At 37.6% G+C, this 20,815-nt stretch overlaps 1 protein-coding gene across 1 annotated transcript; it reads right to left on the minus strand.

Moving 5' to 3' along the window:
- Positions 1-3,631: 3,631 nt before the first annotated feature.
- On the minus strand, positions 3,632-20,158 carry Ythdc1 (YTH domain containing 1; the record flags this gene model as incomplete). The annotated part of the gene is given in 10 exon segments (XM_008853818.3): positions 3,632-3,749; positions 3,848-3,956; positions 5,304-5,398; positions 5,951-6,004; positions 6,461-6,550; positions 9,186-9,609; positions 9,729-10,057; positions 10,377-10,478; positions 15,908-15,943; positions 20,023-20,158. Coding segments are annotated over 10 exon segments (1,385 nt in total), but the record flags the coding sequence as incomplete, so codon positions are not given.
- Between the last annotated feature and the right edge of the window lie 657 nt (positions 20,159-20,815).

Here is a 20,815-nt window from a genome sequence, read left to right on the forward strand (position 1 = left end):
GCACCATATGCTCTTTAATCTTTCTTCTCACTATCTGTTACAGAACAGACATCCAGAACAGATGGTATGAAGAGTACAGCTATGACATATCTTCGCTATGAATGACCTAGACAATATGGAAATACTATGACTTAAGCCACTCAACCTGCGGCAACCTAACAAAAGAGTATCAAATGTGGTACAGCCTCTTCTATGCTAAATAATGGGTTGGTCATTAAAGTTAAAAGAAACAATGGAAAGACAAATGGGTTATTTGGAATGGATGAGAAAGAACTGACAGTAAAACAAGTCAATAAATTTAATCCTAGATGAATATTTGAGAAATTATGCTAAGCTTAGGTAATACAAGTAATATTCAAAATAGAACCTATTGCAATCTAAAATCCTAAAAATGAGTAATTGTCTCCTGTTCTCAAAAAAGCATCATCTCCAAATATTCTACAATGACATCAATGTTTCCTTCAGTTTTTACAATTATACACATGCAAATAAATAATTACAACCTTTTTAAATGTCCCAGATTAAAGATAATCATATCGCCAAATTTAAAAAACTTAATATTCATTGTGACTGTATGTGTTTGAGATGTACGTGCAGCATACAAGAGGTCAGAACAACTTGTAGGACTCAGTTCTCATTCCACATTATAGGTGCCAAGGATCAAACGAAGTTGTCAGGCATGGCAGCAAATGCCTTTACTCACTGAGCCATCTCACCAATTTTTAAAGTTTGTAAGTCAATTTATAATTTTGAATGAACTGTACATTTATAAACCAGGGAAGGATGGGGCAAGAGAGGGAGAATTTCTCACCCCAACACTCTATATTCCAATATTGCAATTATATCATTTTAATGTATTCTATTTTTATGTTATTACACGAACAATCATTTTTGAAAAATATTGTACCTAAGAGACAAACCATTCTTTACCTAACCAATTTTACATTTATAAAAATTTAGACACTTTTCAATATTTGCTATAAAGCAATGATAGACTGAATGTGATTTGCAAAGTTTTTCACTTCTCCATTCATAAGCAACCTTATATAGTATCTCCGGATAATCTAAAGATTATCTTCATCATAGTCCTAGCTAGAGTATATATAAGCTTAGGCTGGTTCACCTTAATCTTCTTTACCTTTGGCTCTTCTCTTTTACATAACTATCTGATTCATTTAAAGAGGTAGCTTCCCAATGGAGCTGTAACTGACCTGGAAGCCTTCCCCCTGAACACCAGCTCTCATAGTTCTACAGGATACTATGCAAACTAATAAGGGAGAAAAAAATCAATCGATGCTCCAGTCCAACTGTAAAATCTAATAACCACAACAACTGGCACAACAAACTATCTCTATTGGTGCAGTAGTGGCACTTTGATCTAGAAGGTAATTAACAGCTAATTGGACTTAAAGCGGTATCAATGGGAGGCAACTCAAGGGTAGTACTGTAAATATAGCCAAATACACAGGCTGGAGAGGTCACAGATCCCAGAGAAAGCCCTGTCATATCTATAGACAAATGAAATTTCTTTCTCCCTTATTTGGAGGTCACAGATCCCAGAGAAAGCCCTGTCATATCTATAGACAAATGAAATTTCTTTCTGTATGCTAAATATGGATCCTTATATTTACAGACAAGTATACTGTACACTACTGATCAAAGAAGCTTCTTTTTGCAACAGATGAAGGCTATTACAGTTCCACAACTGGTCACACACAGAAAATATGTCTGTGAGATGTCCTAAGTGACACATCTACAGTGGAATCTCTACACCTAAGGCTCATGAAATACAGCAGAACAGGACGTAGAGAGAACACTAACACATTCCTCAAGTCTCAACAGTGAAACCTCCTTATACAACAGTTTGTGATGCGCAGAGAAGTCCTTAACGGACAAAGTTTTAGAGAGCAAGAGACTGTATGGTATGTAACCCTGGATAGGACTCCTATACTAAACCTCACCTACCCATGGCTCAGGGACCACTGATGAAGAAGGGAAAGAAAAATTGTAGGAGCCAGGGTTGGTACATGAACATAGGGAAGCAAAGGCTTCCAGGCCTCTGGGAACTTGCTTATGAACTTGTGGTGACAGCATGCACAAGAGCCAATATGACTCACTTAGACAAAAACTCAGAATGGGGGAAGTGGGCAACAGGTCCCAACCCTAGCCAAAGACTATTGGCAAATGATTACTTCAAGTAAGTGACTCTAGATATGCTGACTCCAGTGGATGGACTTGCACAGAGGGACATATGGGTACAAAAGCTTGACTGGTGCTGGGCATGGTGGTATGCCTTTTATCCCAGCACTCTGGAGGCACAAGCAGGCCAATTTCTGTGAGTTCCAGGCTAGCTAAGGCTAGCCTGTCTCAAAAAGACCAAAAAAAAAAAAAACCAAACAAAAACCCCACAATGCTTTACCAGATAGGACTTAACATATATGATAGAATACCTAAAATATGGTGGGGGGATGGGGACATGTGGCAAGGGAAGGGGTTTAAATTTGATTAAGATTATAGGAAATGCACAAAAACTCAATAAAAAATTTTAAAAGTTAGTTCTCTATTGCATTCATACAACCTCAATGCTATGTTTCCATGCTCCTCTTATGCTGTCTTCATGAATGAAACATCATTTTTCCTTCTGTACTTCTCTTTTGGTTTATTAAGTCAGTCCTACTATGTAGTCTATGACAGCCTTGAGCGCACTAATCCCCCTCCTTCAGCTACCCAAATGTTGGTATCACAGGTGAGAGCCACCATACCTAACTTTGTTATTTATGCAAAACTAATGCTTCTAGGTCCTTCAAAATCCAATATTCATGGTCAACTTCTAAGTAACAGAGAATTCATGATTCGATATTTAATTTTACAGGTAATAATTTTACTATGCCACGAAAACTTGGCTTAATAACTCAGTGTTACAAAAATTTATTTTTCTGTCTAGGCATGGTGGTTGCACAGGCAGATCTCTGTGAGATCAAGGTAAGCCTAGTCTATAGTATGCTCCAGGCCAGCTGTAAATAAAAGGAGACTCTGCCTCAAAAAAAATAAATAAATAAAACTTTAATTTTCTAATAAACATAGTTTAATTTTAATCCTGTTTTTAAAAATAACAGATACTTGGGTCTGGAGAAATTGCTCAGTGGTTAGAAGAGCTGGATGCTCTTGCAGAGGACCTGGGTTCCATTCCCAGCACCCACATGGCAGCTAACAATCATGGGATCCCACACCCTCTTCTGACGTCTGAGGGCACTGCACAACATGTATTCACTTACACACATACAGGCAATACACTCATATACATGTAATAAACCAATAGACAGCATATTGAGCATGCAGTGTTCCTAAAAACAAATTGTCCACCAATAAATCAAGTCTCCAAAATTATCAGGCAATTCAAAGAGTAATTGGATGTAACTAGAAATGCCAGATATTCCCAACAACTGAAGTACAGGTAACTCAGTAACTCTTTCCTCTCAGCATCCTATATTTGATTATAAAGGCCATAAAGTGTAATGGCAAGATATGTTGTCTTTATTTTTAACATCAACGTAGTATATTTTAACATTATTCTCAACTGGTTCACTACTCAAAAACACAGCAGGTTTCTCTACTAATGCACATAATTTACCTGCAAATCCAGTCAATTTTAAAGACACCTCCAAGCATTTTAGCACTCATTCCTGCTGGAAGTACCCAGTGTATAGGTGATCCACCATGATGTGACTCTGAAGACAGTCTGGCAAACCCTAAGGGAATCATAATTATTACCAAATAGTATGCAGGTTGCTAATGTAATTAGTAAGTGTTATAGTGTTATATGCCAAAAATAAATTATTTTTCTTACCTTGAAATTTTCCACTTTCTCTGACAGAAAATATTAAGATAACACTCCTTGCAGATCTGAATGCAAGATTTAATTTCTTCTCATTTACAGGTAATGTGGACCATACACCCTACAGAAATAATGTAAATATCACAAATTGAAATGCACATGTCCATAGCTATATTGGAAAAGACCAAAAACTACTGATTTCACTGTCTGAAATTTAAGAAAGCTATAATAAAAGTCATTCATTGGTTATAAAAAGTATTGGAAATTATGTGGAAAAATAAGCAGAAACTAGCAACTTTACAAAATCATTAGTTCAATCAGTAAACAAGGAGAAAGCATTAGGCAAATTTTATGGGCTAGAATTCAGTAAAATTAACTGTAAAAGATTAGTAGTAAAGCCATAAACTAAGAATGTCAAAATTCTAGTGGCTTTTTTTTTCTTTTTGGTCTTTTTGAGACAGGGTCTCTCTGTAGCCCTAGCTGTCCTGGAACAATTCTAGTGTTTTAAGTGCGAAGTTTTTTATCTAAGTTGAGGAGGCCTCTGTTTTTTTCCTAGAACTGGAACATAATTATTGACCACGAAATATTTTAACCAGTTCATAATAAAACAGACAGAATAGTAAGATGAAGATAGAGAAATTCTGCTTTTCCTCACAGTCATCAGCTGTCTGTTCATTCACACTACAGTACTTAGTTACTTACTGTAGCCTAACCCCAGGAGAGATAAGGAAGAATGCAACTAGCTAGGCTCTTACTTGCTACCTTCTACTTGTAGAGTTTTATGAATAACTACTGACCTAAGTTAGAAATACAACCTATCAATATTGACTGAAATATGGTTAGAAAAATGTGTAACATTCTGACAAGCAGCTGAAAATATTCCTCTGTTTAAGACTGAAAATATTTAATAGCTGGCATAAAACATAAATGCACTTTTATTTCCTCAAAATCCTGCAGTAACTCCTTTTGGTAGTCTGGGGTGAGCCTTTAAAGCTAATACTCTCTTTTCCATATATATCATTAAGAGATCTTACTTTTAAAGAATGAACTCTCCATAAAGAGAGTTCATTTCAAAAGGAACTTTTGAAAGGCTTCTTTTCAAAAGGAACTCAAAGTACAAAACAATCATCAGTATAAATATAAGTTAGCCTAAGAAACTTTTACTTGTTCAAAAAAGATATTAACAACTGGATATAGAAATATTAACAGATTTATGATAGTGTAAAGTTAAACTAGGCAATCTTCAACACCAAATACTGTGATTTATAAAATATGAAGTAAGTAACTCAAATTACCACCAGGTTTCCTTACTCGCCAAAATCAGATAGTGAGTAGGAAGTGGACTGTAGATCTTTAATTGCTTTAATGAAAGTGAAAGCATCTTAGGCTACTGGAGGTAATTCTCATCAACCTTCTCATTTAAACATTTTGGCTTAAGAATAGTTTCAACAGAGCTGACAGCTAATACCTTAGCTTTGGCAAGAGATACATTCTCATGGTTGTTACTCTTTATGAGGAAAAATCTTGCATCCTGAAGAACATATTTGAGTTTACTGGTTTGATCTGAAAAAAAAAAAATTCGTATTTATTAATCACAGACCATTATCACACAAACAAGTGAAAACTGTACTAAAATTATCCATCTAAAACCCAGTTAAACTGTAAAAACTCAGCAATCACCCATTCAACCTAGAAAGCTAAGCCACGACATATAATAAAGCAAAGCTAAGAAAAGACGACCAGCATTGTGCAAGAAGGTAAACCTAAGCCAGTGATGTTCCGATATATCAGATATACATTTTAAGTAAGAGAATGGCTTTAAGTTTTATAGATTTTTGTCAATTCATCTATGGACTGATCGCATACTGTTTTGTATTAAATATATGTGCATGCTTGTATATACCTAATCAGTATGCCCAGAAACTAAAATATCCTTGTCAGTAATTTAAGATACCCAATTTGAAAAGCAAATAGAGCATGGAGCTGTTTATAATACTTTTCCCCTTGTGCTATATCGGAACATTACCACATTAAAACTATTAATGCAGAACCAATAAGGCAAAATAATGACTTTATGGGGCATGCAATGAAAACAATTTCAAATTTAAATGATACCTTTTCGGACAGCACGAACGGAAGATGATAATTTCTCATGCTTCTTTTCTGAACCTGTATTTAGCCAAAGTACATTTGTTCAGATTGAGCTTTAATAGAGATAAGGCAAAATTTCTACAGTCTTGTCACATAAAATTCTCATTCAAGACATATTATTCTTCCTGGCGCACCCAAACACACAAAAAATACTTCTCAATGTGTACGAGTGTTTTGCTTTTTGGGTTGTTTGAATTTTTAAAAAAAATATATTTGAACAATTTCCCACTCAGAAAACTAGTCACTGAATCATCATCTTCCAAGGGAAAAAAAAAGTGAATTGGAAATTCCACTGAAGCAGTAACAGAACAGGATTAAAATAAGAAAAAGCTTAGTTTCTTCTAGAATTATTACACTGAACATGCCAAAAATCAGTACTAATGAACATCAACAAGTTCACACTAAACTACAGCTTCCACACTTTCTAAAGCAGATTGCAATCAATCAAATGAGCATAATGTTAAATAGGATTACCTGCATATGACTCTGATGCAGAACTTCCACTTCTGTCAAAAACAATGGGTGATATGCCTCGAGCTCTCTTCCTTTCCTTTTTTTTCTCATCTAAAACAACAACAACAACAAAAAATCCAAACAAGTTTCAAAACTATCACAATATAGAGAACCTTGTCCTTTAGATGTAGTTTTTATACAGCTCTTAAGTGTTAGTTATTGCTTCTATCTCTTCTCATTGAACTTCCTCGGGTGTCCCACTTAAAAATGCTGTTAAAAAATACTGTTTGTTCTTGTCACCCATTTCAAGCACTTAGGTACTTAACTACCCTACAAAGCAAGACAACACTGAATAAAGTTTTCTACAAGAGGGGATTTGTAAAACAAATGTAATTTTCTTCAATAAAATTTACTATGTCGTTTCTATACACCAGGAAGCAATGCACTAAATCTTGTGGTTTGTTCATCACAAACTCATTGGTAAGATTTTTGAGAACACCAGAACTCAAAACTTTCCAACTGGAAAGGCCATATGCATGCACACGCCTCCAAAATGATTTCACCCTTCTGATGCAAAGCTTAGTCTTATGTATCTTCAATTCTGCTCTCTACCATTTCCTCCCTGGAATAATTATTTTTATTTAATTTACATTAAACTTATCACTAGGTCTTAATGGTAGTTCATGTATTTATTTAAAAGAACTGGGAATCTTCAGTACACAGAAAAAGATTTAGATTACCCATCATGTAAGGACTCTTATCAAGTTTAATTTGAAATTTTGTAAGCATGTATTGAGGACTGAAACCGAATTAAGCTCTCCTGTTTCTTGCCATTTTATTCATTACCATGAAAAAGTTCTTTACTCTTTAGCTAGAAGATAGGAAGGAATATAAAGAGATAAGAATATATTTACTTTGCAAAAGAGCTGAAAAAATAATGATCACACATACAGTGTCCTACTACATAGCGACAATGAACTACTCAAAAAAAAAAAAAAAAAAACAGAATTTTCTTCTCAATTTTTAGCACCCACTCATTGAGATAGTCACAATTACAGATTAGGAAACCTCAACCCAAAGAGCCAAGTAAAGCCAAGGTCCCACAGATCCTCAGTTAGCAAAAGATGAGGCAGGGCTTCAGGCCTGAGCGTACAATCCTGAGCTCTATTCTTTTGGGGAAGGGTAGCACAAGGGTTTATTAGGACGTACCCTAATAGAGGTACTAGGGGTCTTGCCCATGGTGCTCTTGAGATATGAAACTGGGCCGTTCTACTAATTCTTGAGCAAAACAGTAAGGTCGGTACTTCTAGGACTGGCTAATTTTTGGAGGGTTATTTGTTTTCCAAAGTTGTGACATATTTAATTTTTCCTCTCTGAACAACTGATGAGTCTAACATTACTAAATTCCTTAGGTTGAAAGAGTAACACATCTCTAGAAGCTGTTTAAAAAGAATAGTACATCAAAGTATTATAATCTCAGCGATAACACAGGAAAAATAAATACAAGCAGAAGATCCTGTCCAACTGATTCTAAGTCATGTCAACCCTGGCATTAGTAGGAGAAATAGCAAAGACACTTTCAGCATATTATATGAAAAGTTTCCACAATTCTTTAAGATCATGGCCTCCTCTTAATTACTCTTAGGACAAAAGCACAAAGAAGGCCATCTAGCCAATACAGCTTTTATCTACCAGTGTGTCACTTTATAAGTTACTAAAAAAATCCCGAGAAAAGATAAAGTACCTGGAGAAAGTAAATTGGAGTCCAGAAAAATGATACCCAACTGTGATTCCCTTAAATTTAAAAACAGCCACCTAATAATCAAAATTGCCTTATGAGAAAAATTATCTACTGCAGTGTCTAAAGTGGTTCCACATAAGGGATTTTCAGGGTTCCAGCTAGCTCTTAAATCTATTAATAAAATTTTAGCATCTATTAATAAGATTGTAGGGCTGCCATTCAATCTGAAATGTATGCTCCACAAAGTAAGGTAAAATGAAGTAGAGTAAAAGATTCACGTAGGAACTTGTTAAAAATGCAAACTATTTCAGACCCTAATCATTTCAATAAACCTCATTATTTAACAGTAACATTAAAGACTAACACTGTTCCTACCTAACAAGACAATCCTTCTAAGAAAATACCCTCTACTATTATGGGTGGTTTCACATATCTCCACAATCACTGACAATTTAGTCATACCAGCAATGCTTTTTGGTTTTGTTCTTGAGACAGGGTATCACACATCCTCGAATTCACAATCTTCCTGCCTCAGCCTCCCAAGTGCTTAGTATTTCACATTTATACTGCCAACCCATCTCCCAAATCATTTCTAATGCCCTATCTATTACATAATATGAAAAAAATATATGCAAAGAGCATGATGGAACGAATATTCTGTAACTACTCATCCAACAACTCATCTCTTCAGTTAAGTACCTTTTGGGGGTGGGAGGGGGCGGTTGGGATAGGCTTCCTGTAGCTCTAGATGACCTGAAACTTGCTACTAGATTGAGCTGGCCTCGATCCCAGAGATCGGTCTACCTCTGCCTCCCAAGATGGGATTAAAGTCATGCACCACCACACCCAGCCAAAATTAGTAAATCTCATTTAAAATTATTTAAACATATTATACCCAGTAGCCCAGAATTAAGTTATAAGAGATAACAGAAACAATTCTTTATCACCTCCAAAGCCAATGAAGTCCTTAAAAAAAAGGGGCAAATCTTTTCACATAAATAGTACCTGATCCATCCGTTCCTGAACCAGATCTGACAGATCCATCTGTGAAGGAAACAGACTCAGAACCAGAATCACTGGCCTCACTTTGTGTGTCATAATCATTTCCCTCCTCCTTCTGGTCTCTTTCATCCTGTTCATATTCCTCTTCCTCTTCCTCCTCCTCCTCTTCCTCCTCCTCCTCTTCCTCTTCCTCCTCCTCTGCATCTTCATCTACTTCCTCATCTTCTTCTGCATCATCTTCTACCTCTTCATCTTCCTCCCCATCTTCTTCCACTCCTTCCTCCTCATTCTCAGTGTTGTTGCCTTGCTCATCAGAAGAACCACTGCTACCAGTCTCATGGTCAGAGCCATATTCTTCAGAGTTCACTTCTTCCTTTGAAGACTGGCTGGATCTGCTTGCACGTCTATCAACTTCAAGCCCAATTCTCTGATGTTTAAAGAAAAAGGGAATCAGCAGTCATATAACAGACAAGGTCAAGACGAACAAATAGTTCTAAAGCCTCAAAAGAACTGCTTTGTTTTATTATCTGCAATAACATTTACTACCTCAGAACCATCTGGTGTAGGAGATTTGGTCCTTCGTTCAGGATCCCTTTTCCGAGGACAAGTTTTTTCAGGTTGACTCTTATAAGGTTCTCTAGAGGAACTGCTTGATAGACGAATTTTCCGATCAGCATCTAGACGCTTGTTTCTTTCAGATCTTTGATATTCCTCATTTTTATAATCTGTGACCGACTTTCCTTTTGTGCTAACTATTCTTTTATTGTTGCCAACAGATGAACTTAGTGGCTTAGAAATCAACTGTCTTGAATGGGCAGAAGGCTTTTGTCGCTTGGTGTCAGTAGATTCCATTCGGTCACTTTTTCTTTTTGATCCTTTAAAGTATAATTTAAAAAGACATGTAAAAGTACTTGCAGTTTTCATTAATTTCACCAAAGATTTACAGATAATACACATCAGGGAGAGAGAGAAACCTCCGTGATGTTAACAGCTTTAAATGTCTAAAGTGTTTTTACTACAGAAAAAATTTGAAACAAAACAGTTTCCTAACTGCTAAACTAAACCTGAACATTTAAGAGGTTTTAAATACTTTTAGAAGTACTTTTATTCACAATGTTTGGAGTCATATAGGTTTTTTTGATATTAAATCTCCTTTATTTAAACTGTTATTTCAATGAAAATGACAACTCTTACCTTTTTTCTCATTTTTATCTTGTTCACTCTCTGGATTATACAGTTCATCGTCCTGCTCTGGTACTTCAGTCAAAATATCATCTAAAACATTAAGTTCTCCATCTGTAAACAAATTGAAAAATTAGGAAAATATCAGTATTATTAACCATTTCTTTTTAGTATTAAGTATAAGTGATCATATCCCTCAAGAAGGCCTTATTTTAGGATCAAATGCACTAAACAATACAAGGTAAAGGATATATGTAATTGTTACCTACCAAGCCAGGAGTTTCTACTATGTAAGTTCTGAAAACATGGTAGGCACCAGTTCAATCAAGTAATCAAAGTTAGTATCAGAATGGTGCAAACCACCATCAGGAAACTTCTGGACTTAGAACAGTAACAGTTCTTTGGTCATACCTAAAATACAAAATAAAACCTGTACAGGAAGAACATAAAGTCAACCCATATAAGAGGGTATCTGAAGGTCTATCCAGAAATAAAGAAACCATTCCTTGTTAAAGGAAACAGGAGAGACAACTGAATACATATGAGGCTTAACTTGGAAAACTGGCGAAATCTAAGTAAGTTTTTGTATTGAGTATCAATGTTAATTCTGATAGTATGATTAAGAAAAAAGAATTAAGTATTTAGTGAATTAGTATTTAGTGAAAAAGATGTGTGTCATGTCCACAACAGACAAACGGTCAAAAAAACATGGGCCTGCAAGCACATATTCAAAGACAGATTGACAGAAGTGAGAGTGAGAGAGAGAAAATGAGACAAACAAATTTGACAAATGGTGGAGAGCACACAAAAATTCTTTGTACTACCCTTATAGCTACTTTACCTCAAACTGTTATCAAAATAAAGTTACCAAAGCACTGGTGGTATAGTAGTTAGCATAGCTGCCTTGACAGTAAAGTTGTAAGAATAAAAATTATTGCGGACTGAGGCAAGAGTTCTCAAGTTCCAGGCCAGCCTAGGCAAGACAGTAACACCCTGTTCCCAGAAAAACAAAAAACAAAATAACTATTGCTGTGCTACACGATCTAAAACACTGGCAGCCTCCTAATAAAAAGAGGATACCTTGTTCAGAAAAGGCAACTCTACCTAAATTGACAAATTTAACAGATCCTAAAAACAGAACTCAATTTTGTCTCTCTATTCTCAAACTAACAAGAAAAAAATAAATCTCAGAAGTACACAGAATTGCCACTTTCTATTGATTTGTATATGCCATACATTAAAGCTAATGGCCAATATTAAGTCTTGTAGTATAAAAATGTCTGCAAATTTAAGCTAGCAGAGATATACAAAGTTCTAAATGCTGATGAAACAAAATATTCATATAGCCAGTCTGTGGACAGACAACAAAGCCCACTCAAAGCACAATGCGATTTAACAGCTTGGAGTCTATAAATGGGACTTTTTTTCCTATTAGCAGAAAAGAAATAAGTGACTGAAGATACCTGTACTAAGCAGTAAGAAAAGCAAAGCTACACAGAAAATAGAAATACTAGGTTTCTATTTAAGAAAGATTAGAAAATTATATGTTATGGTATTACAACTGGCTTCTCTAGGAGCTATATTTATCTATATTTATCACTTTAAAATGCAAGAAATATAACATGAGTTATATTTCTTCACTTGCTTTTTAAATGTTACTGAAGTCAAGGTATGTAGAACAAAAAGGATATCTCACCAGATTTGCATATCATTTAATGATCCCTCCAGATTTGAATGGAGGCAAACACCATTTTAGGCTGTATGATTTACTTTTAAAGAATTTAAATGATTTGGTATAAACAATCCAAGTTTGGAAGGTATTTAATGATTACCTGCTCAAAGCTCTCTAATCAATAAAAGTGGAACCGAAGGATCTTGAAACAATCAAATCCATTTGTGGAAAACTATCACGAAATAGGTAAAATAGTGAAAATGATATGCAAATCTATTTCTGAAATCACTAATTTCAAGTAAAAATAACAGCGCCAAAGCCCAAACACACTGCACAACACGGGTGCACTTACATATACATTCAGGCAATACACATATATACATAAAACAAAAATGAAGATAAAAGTTTAAGGGGTTAGAGAGATGGCTCAGCAGTTAAGAGCACTGACTCCTCTTACAGAGGACCCGGGTTTGATTCCCAGCACCCACATGGCAGCTACAAACAGTCCTTAACTCCAGTTCCAGGGGAATCTGAAGCTTTCTTCTGACCTCCGTGGCACTGCACAACAAGGGTGCACCCACATTCATGCAGGCAATACACTCATACACATAAAATAAAAATAATAAATAAAAAAGAAATTCAGAAATTGAAGTTAATGAAGCATACTTTTTTAGTACAGACTGATACCAATCTGGAGTTCAAGCTTTCTAAATCTATTAGATGGGAAATAATAAAGAAACTTAAATGAAACATAAAAGGACATGATACAAATAGAAACTATTAAAAAGTAAGCTGGGTGTGGTGGCACACTCCTTTAATCCTAGCACTCTAGAGGCAGTCAGGAAGAACTGTGTGAGGAGGAGGCCAGTCTGGGCTAACTAGTAAGTTCCAGGCCAGGTGGGCCTATGGTGTTAAAAAGAAGGTGTGTTATTTAAAAAAAAAAAAAAAAAAAAAAAAAAGGTAATAAGCACAAATTTCAATGTAATGTACCAGAGAGCCCTGGCTCTGTATCCACAGCAACATATAAAATTTACTTGATACAGAAGAGCTATCATAACACCCTCACAAGAGGGGGACAGTTTTAATTACTGTGTAATCTATGACATCTATGTCCCACCAAATACTGGCAGGTATATAACCAAGAATTGTTGGCATTTGAAATGGCATTTCAAACAAGTTATGTTTTATATTCTCTCATCCTTATAATACAAATAGAAACTATTAGGAAAGGAAACTAGGAGATAAACAAATCCAAGTTATCTTATAGTAACTAGGTACTGGGAATTCAATCTTCTGAACCCTTAAGTTTCTTTGCCTCTAACCAGACATTAAGAATATCACACAATAATTCTAACACACATACATCAAAGAGGAAAGAGATGAAGGGGTTATGGGGGGCAGGGAGGTAGGGGAAGGATGAGAGAATCTTAAACACACCTTGTCTGAAATGCCATGATACCTATTACTTTGTATGCTAATTTAACAAACAAAAAGAAATAAATAGATCAGTGTTGGGGAAAGAAAATGTTGAGTGTCTCAACCTATACACCTTTCCTTACCATGGTGAGATCTTAATAAACTCTACCTACTTCAACCTTTTTATAGTAATGACTTAGGCTACATGATACATAAAATCTAGTACACAGAATAAAATCTATTCAATAAGCATATCCATGTTCCAATGACATCACCCCAAAATTTGGTTTACAGTAGTAACAATTATTTTTCATTATTGTTCATTGTTCCAGGGATTAACTGGGGTTGGGATTTCTCAGGGGTCTAATGATCATGTTGGCCAAGTTTAAAAGCCTCCAAAGACTGGTCCAAACACTTTGGGCTAAAGAAAAGGCTGAGATGCCTCAAAACAGTTGGGGCTTCTTGGATTTTTCTTTAAGGTCACATTCCTTTATGGCAGCTATGTCTCTGAATGCTATGTCCCAACACAGAAAACTAAGTAGAACCCAGCAACAGTATCTTGGTACTTTATTATTCATAAGAGACAACCAATAAATGCCTGCCCAGGTTCAAAGAGAAGGAATACATCTCTTTATTGCTGGGAGAAATGTCAAAAATGGAAGACACTTTAAAAACCACTACATACCGTTAGTTTTAAGAGATCAATGAATTATATAACTTTTAAAAAAAAAGGGGGGGGGGATTATGCCTACAAGTATGTTAAGTGCACCCATGTCATGCGATACCCATGAAGGTGAGAAGTGAGCATCAGATCCCCTGGAACAGGAGTTAAAGACGGTTGTGAGTTACCATGTGGGTGCTGGGATTTGAACCCTGGTTCTCTATAAGAGCAGAAAATGCTCTTAACTGCTGAGCCATCTTTCCAGTCCTATTATATAACTTAAGGTGATTCCTCTGGCGACTTCCTTCACTGGCTATAAAAGTATACTTTGTACATGTTTCGATTAATTTTTCATCTTAAAATGGTTATAAAGAAAAATAATATAACACTGAACATGCTTTATTAAAGACTATACTCTGACATAGGGAAATAATCTCTATGAAATAGTCATTAGTTTTGGAACAACTTTCTTTAAAGTACCTTAATAAATGTTTAACATCACTTTCTTTGTCCTGAAGCTTATCACCGATATTCTATGCCACAGCACTCTAAACTGTAAATCTCAAATCCTTAACAAGATGGGATGGTCAATAATTTGGCACCAGTAAAAGGTTTCTGAATGCAGAGCAATAAAAAATTAATTCAAAACTCAAATGTAATAGCCCTGAAATGTTTCTGGAAGCACTTGCTATGTTACACCAAGATTACACTGTAGCCTTGGTTCTAAACAAACGACATGCGTATTTTGCACTGGGTTTTAGTGTATTGCTTAAGTTTTATGTTCCTACAGAAATACAAAGAAAATTTTACTTACGGAATACAAAAATATTTTCCTACAGTTAACTGCCAACATATCAATTAATGTATCTTTGACTACATGTTAAGAGCGTTTGGTTTTAAAAATTGCTGTTTGTTGAGTTGCTGACTTGAGTTTCATAAAAATTGTTAAATGAGGCTTGGTTGGCTTGGGATTAGGAAAGAATTTCCAATAAGATCTGAAACAACTCTAAACATACTTCTGTCATTTTGTACTGATTATTATGAAGTGGCCATTATCAGCATCAAGGATTACAAAACCTAACTATAGGTCAAGTGAAAATCACTGTAAATGTTCAACAACCTCTAGTATTAAAAATTCAGCCAAACAGGCTTTGGTGGCACAAACCCTTAATCCCCACACTCAGAAGGCAGGTCTATGAATCAAGTTCCAAGCCAGCTGGGCCTACAGGGAGACCCTGTCTCAAAAAAGAAAAAAAAATTTCTTGGGTGAGAAGAGGTCCTATATGCATATATTCAATGTGTACATCCAATTACTTCATAGTAATTTGATAATACCCTAACCAAACCAAAACACTAGCAGTAAAAGGAGCATAAGTTAATAAACACCACTTTTAAGAAAAGTTCTATGGATATAATGCATGGACTATAAAATAATCCTAATTTCTGTGGAATTAAAGCACATTTGAGTTTCTTTTGATGCTACACAGAAAACTACAGCCCTAAAAGAATCATTTTAAAACTAAAATTATTTCAAAATTAAGCTGCAAAAAAATTTTTTCTCAGAAATGTGAGCAATAAAATTAGCTCAAAGAAATAATTTCATTCAATAGTATTCCAATTTAGAACTAAAATTCAAATGCACTAAAAAGCTATGTACTACTAATCAATAAAATGACTATTACAGCACTTACTCATTTCATGTGCCTATACACCTCGGATGCATAAGTACTTAATTGGGTGTTCTGTTTTAGAAAGGGCCAACCAAATATTTAACATAAAAACCCAGATTCTCACCTGCAAACAACCAGCTGGAGCCATCCTGGCAATCTTCTGTTAAAACAGAGAAGGAGGCATGTCAAGGCTTTGCAAGAGACACACTGGGTTCATGCTGGTGAAACAGTGTATTGACTGATACTATCTGAATACAGGCCATGTCTGGTCTCTCTAAACACAGTAGTATTGCCTCTGTGTTTACAGAACTTTATCTGCCTGATCCTAGAATGAATATATGCCTACAAAACCTAAATAATACTAATGCTAAAAAGATACCATCATTCCTTTCAAAAGGTAACACAGAAGCATCAAACTTCTATTTCAATTCATACAGGCATATATATCAATGTGTTCACATTCTAGAAAATGTGTCTGAGAAATTTGTGTGAAACCTTAGGTAGTTCTGTCATCTTGTAAACATCTTATGCTCATAGATGAAGATATCTACAACCCCTTAAGGCACTATACTCTTATAGGATCCTCATCATACAAGTAATCCATTATTAACTCAAATATTGCTGTGGAGTTCAGGACTATATTTTCTAAGAGCACAGGGGCCAGGGCACAATTCTACTCAATCCAAATGGATTAGTTTTGTTAAAAGAATGTAAGTATTGTTATATCTTGCTATTGTTTCAATTACACTTGCAAATTCAGATTTTTACTTGGAATGGTGTTACTTTTAAAAATATTGTCTCAGGGCTAGAGAGATGGCTTAGTGGTTAAGAACACTGGCTGTTCTTGCAGAAGACCCGGGTTCAAATCCCAGCACCCACATGGCAGCTAACAACTGTCCCTAACTCCAGTCCCAGGGGATCTGACAGCCTCTTCTGTCTTCTGTGGGCACTGCACAATACAGGTACACTCACCTACATGCAGGCAATACACACATACACATTAAATAAAAAAGAAATTGTCTCATGGGGTTGGAGATAGCTCAACAGTTAAGAGCACTGGCTATTCTTGCAGAAGACCTGGATTAGAATCCCAGCACCCACATGATGGCTAACAACCATCTGTAACTCCAGTTCCAGGTGATCTAACACCTTCTTCTGATCTCTGCAGGCACTGCATGGCTCAGGTGCACTCACTGACATACATGCATACACATGAAATAAAATTAAAAAACACGGCCTCAAAAAAAAAAAAAAGCTAATGACACTGGTGTGGTGGCCTAAGCCTTTAATCCCAGCGCTCCAGAAGCAGAAGCAGGTGGATCTCTCTGAGTTCAAGGCCAGCCTATTCTATATACTGAGTTCCAAGCCAGCTGGGGTAAGGCAGACCCTAGGCCAAAAAAAAAAAAAACAACAAAACAGCTAATATACAGAAACAATCTGCCAATATTTTCTATTTACATTGTTAACGTATATGGACACTACAGTAAAAAAAAAAAAAGTGGGGGTGGAGGGAGATGGCACAGCACAATACATGAACACTATTCTTAGGAGTCTTGTTCTCATCTCTCATCTCAACGTATTAAGCGTAACAAGTCTAACAATTCTGTTGCTTGTTGGAATTTTGTTTTAGACTAAAGGAGGAACAAGTTCTCAAAGTAGTTTAGCTTCATATGGTTATGTTTGTACCAAGAATTCCAAAATGACATTGAAACAATTTAAATGACTTAACTAAAATCTCACAACTGTATATTAGATCACAAACCTTAACTCCAGAGGTATCAGGGTAGCAAAGTAACGTCTAGCTGGGACACACTGTTCTAACCACAGAAGTTTGTAGGTCAGAGGATATAAAATACTATTTATGTCCAGGTCCCGCATCAGAGTAAGAGTACTTAAAGGAAACTAAAAAGTTAAATACATTTTCCAACTCAGGCACCAAAGTTCATCACTCATTTTTTTTTTTGTCAATTCACCTGCTTGGAGTAAAACAAAGAGCAAGATTTACAGCAATGTTCCTTCTGTTACCTTACAAAGTACTTTAACATTAGAATTCCTCAGGTACATTTATTATTGAAAGCATTCTTTCAAAAAGTCCATGGACTTGAATTTATTATCCCACCCAAATTAATAGTGTTCAAAACCATAAATACTTAAGGTATAGAGATATAACTGCTTTAAAAGAAACCTGTACACCAGGCATGGTGGCAACACCTGTAATTCCAGCACTGGAAGATAGAGGAAGGTGAGATCGTGGCCAGCCTAGTCTACACAGCATGTCCCAGACCAGCTGGGGCTTCAGGGAGGCCCAGTCTCAACACCCCCAACCCCCCACCCCAAATACACACAATAACTGTGAACAAGGCAAACATACTCCTGGCCCTGGGGGAGCCTGCAGTCTGGTAATATGGAAAGTTATCTACAAAACTGTAAACTTGCATACATTTTGAAGTAACTGCTCTTTGTAGACTACTATACGCAAATAAAATTCATGTAAAATACTTATTGTAACAGAAAAGAGGTACAATTCTTCCTTATTTAGAAAAATGACTGAGATGTGGTTCAACAGTACAGTACTCTTTTTGTATGCAAAAGGCACTGGGTCCCCCAGTGCTTCTTCATAAAAAAGTTTACGTATTTGAACTGCATCTTCACTTACAGCTACTTCTAAAACAAAAATTATTGGTTTTCTTCAGTGTGCATTTTTGTCTACTACCCAACTCTAAGTATGTTCATTCTAATGGACAATATATTCTTTTTTAAAATATTTATTATTTTTAAGTGTATGAATGTATCCCCTGCACGTAAGTGCACCTGCAAAGCCCACAAAGGTCATAAGAGGACATCAGATTCCTACAACTGTAGTTGTGAGCTACCTGGATGTAGGTGCTGGGAATTGAACCCAGGTTCTCTACAAGAGCAGCCAGTGCTCTTAACTGCTGAGCCACCTCTCCAACCCCTAGACAATATATTCTTGAGAAATGAACTTTTTTTTGTTGTGTACAGTTCACCTTGCCTACAAAGGCAACCTTTAAAACTCCATATTAATAAAGTGCATCTTGACAAAGTCTGAATGAATCTTTAAAGCTACAATTAGTGAATCAAAAACTGCTTATGACAAAGACATCTGAAATATATTCCCATCCATTCTACTTCTCAAACTGTCCTTATCCTTGAGCAATTAATTGAAGCATGCTCAACACAGAGACCAGGAAAAAAGAAGACCATAGGCCTAATGTAACTTGATTTTAGAGCTCAATTAACAACCCCTCCCCAATTAATTAGCCACAACCTAAGAAATCTGAGAAACACAGGGCAGCAATTGTGCTGTATTTTCATCTTTACTATTCCAAGACTGCCACGGTCATCTTAAGGCTGAGAAAGACCTCAAGGCAGCATCCAATCTAGACCACTCCATAGAAGTACTGTTGTAGAACCTGCATTAATACTTGTAAATGTCTGGGAGGTATTTCTGAAGAAACGTCATTTTATCTTAGCAACATTAAGTTCTTCCATTTTCTCTCTCCAACTCTCTATAACCTGCACCCATGTATTCCTGGCTGTAACCTCTGGGCGGTATGCACATTATTCCTAAACGAATAAATAGTTACTAGGACCTGTGGAGGGGATGGCAAGAGGCCTTAGCCACATTATTTTTTTCAAAGTATCCTCTTTCCAAAGTAGTACTTGAGGAAAAAAACAGGCAATTCTATTTAACAGAACAGTCAGAAGTTACTTGTAGATATTTCTTGAGATTAATAACCCAACAATCTCATGCCTACTCTCTAGTCTATCAGGGCTGTGACATTAAATGTCCTCAAAACTAAATCAAACAGAAAGATGGTTCTGAAAATAGGTATTACACACGTATAGCCCTACCAGGGAACCAGCCTAGGGGACTGCAACTCACTACAGGCCCTCTCTTAGCCGCTCCCGGGACGGCTAAATGGAAAGTGCGGAGTGGATTCGGAACGCAGTAAAGCCCTGGCGGAGGTGGTTAGGTCTCCCGGAGGCGAAGAACGCCAAGCCAGGCCTCAGCCAGATGCCGAGACCCGGGCCGGTGCCTCAGCGGGAGTAGAGATCCAACTGGGATCAGAGAGCCGGACCTCGGTCGGGTCTCAGCCAGGAGCCCGCCAGGAACAGGGCCGGGGCTTCCGTCGGGTGCCGGCCCTCTCCGCGCTAGGCCCAAATCTCCAGCCCCGCCCCTGAGCTGCCGCCCCACAGCCCTTTCTCCGCACTCACCTTTCTCCTCCCGGCTGTCGGCAGCCATGGCTGCCCTCCGGCTTTTGCCGCCGCCGCCGCCGCCGCCTCCGCGGCCGCCGCCGCCACTGCCGCCGGGACGGGAGTCGCGCGGGCGCCGCAGACGCGGCCGCAGGCGCACGAGCCCGTCCGTCAGTCCGTCCGGCGGGCTGCCCGCGTTGACCTAGCCTGCGCCGCTCCCCCGCTCCAGGCCCACCCCCTCCTCGCTTCCTCCGTTCCCCTTCCCGCCTTGCACTCCGGCCTCCGGCTGCCCTGGCCTCAACCTTCTGGGCCCGCTGAGGTACGACACGACCAAGGGGGAGGGGAGAGGAAACCGATGGCGACGGCGGGCGGCACAAAAATGGAGCCTGCTTCCTGCGTGAAACAATCCCGCTCCCGAAAAGCCTCGCGCTGTTTACGTTCAGTTTCTCTCCCGGAACGTCACAGAGCGGAAAAGGGAGGGGCAGCGGGACGAGAAGGGCGTGACGTCAGCACGTCACCCCGCCTTCCGCAACCCGGATGTCCCCTGGGACCTGCCCTCCTTCCGGCTATCACATGGTCCAGGGGACTTTGAGGTTGTGTTGCGTTGCTGGGGACGCCTGAAATGTTTGGTGGAGGCCCTGATAGGCCTGGAATAGTAAGAGACACTGAATAAAAAGGGTGTTCCTAAGGCGGGAGTGGTGGCTCTCGCCTTTAATCCCAGCACTCCAGCACTCGATAGGCCAGGCAGGAGGATCTCTGTGAGTTCAACGCCAGCCGTGGCTACAGGGAGACCCTGTCTCAAAAAAAAAGATGT

Source organism: Nannospalax galili, unplaced genomic scaffold (genome assembly GCF_000622305.1).
Source record: "Nannospalax galili isolate Female #2095 unplaced genomic scaffold, S.galili_v1.0 scaffold547, whole genome shotgun sequence".
Lineage (NCBI taxonomy): Eukaryota > Metazoa > Chordata > Mammalia > Rodentia > Spalacidae > Nannospalax > Nannospalax galili.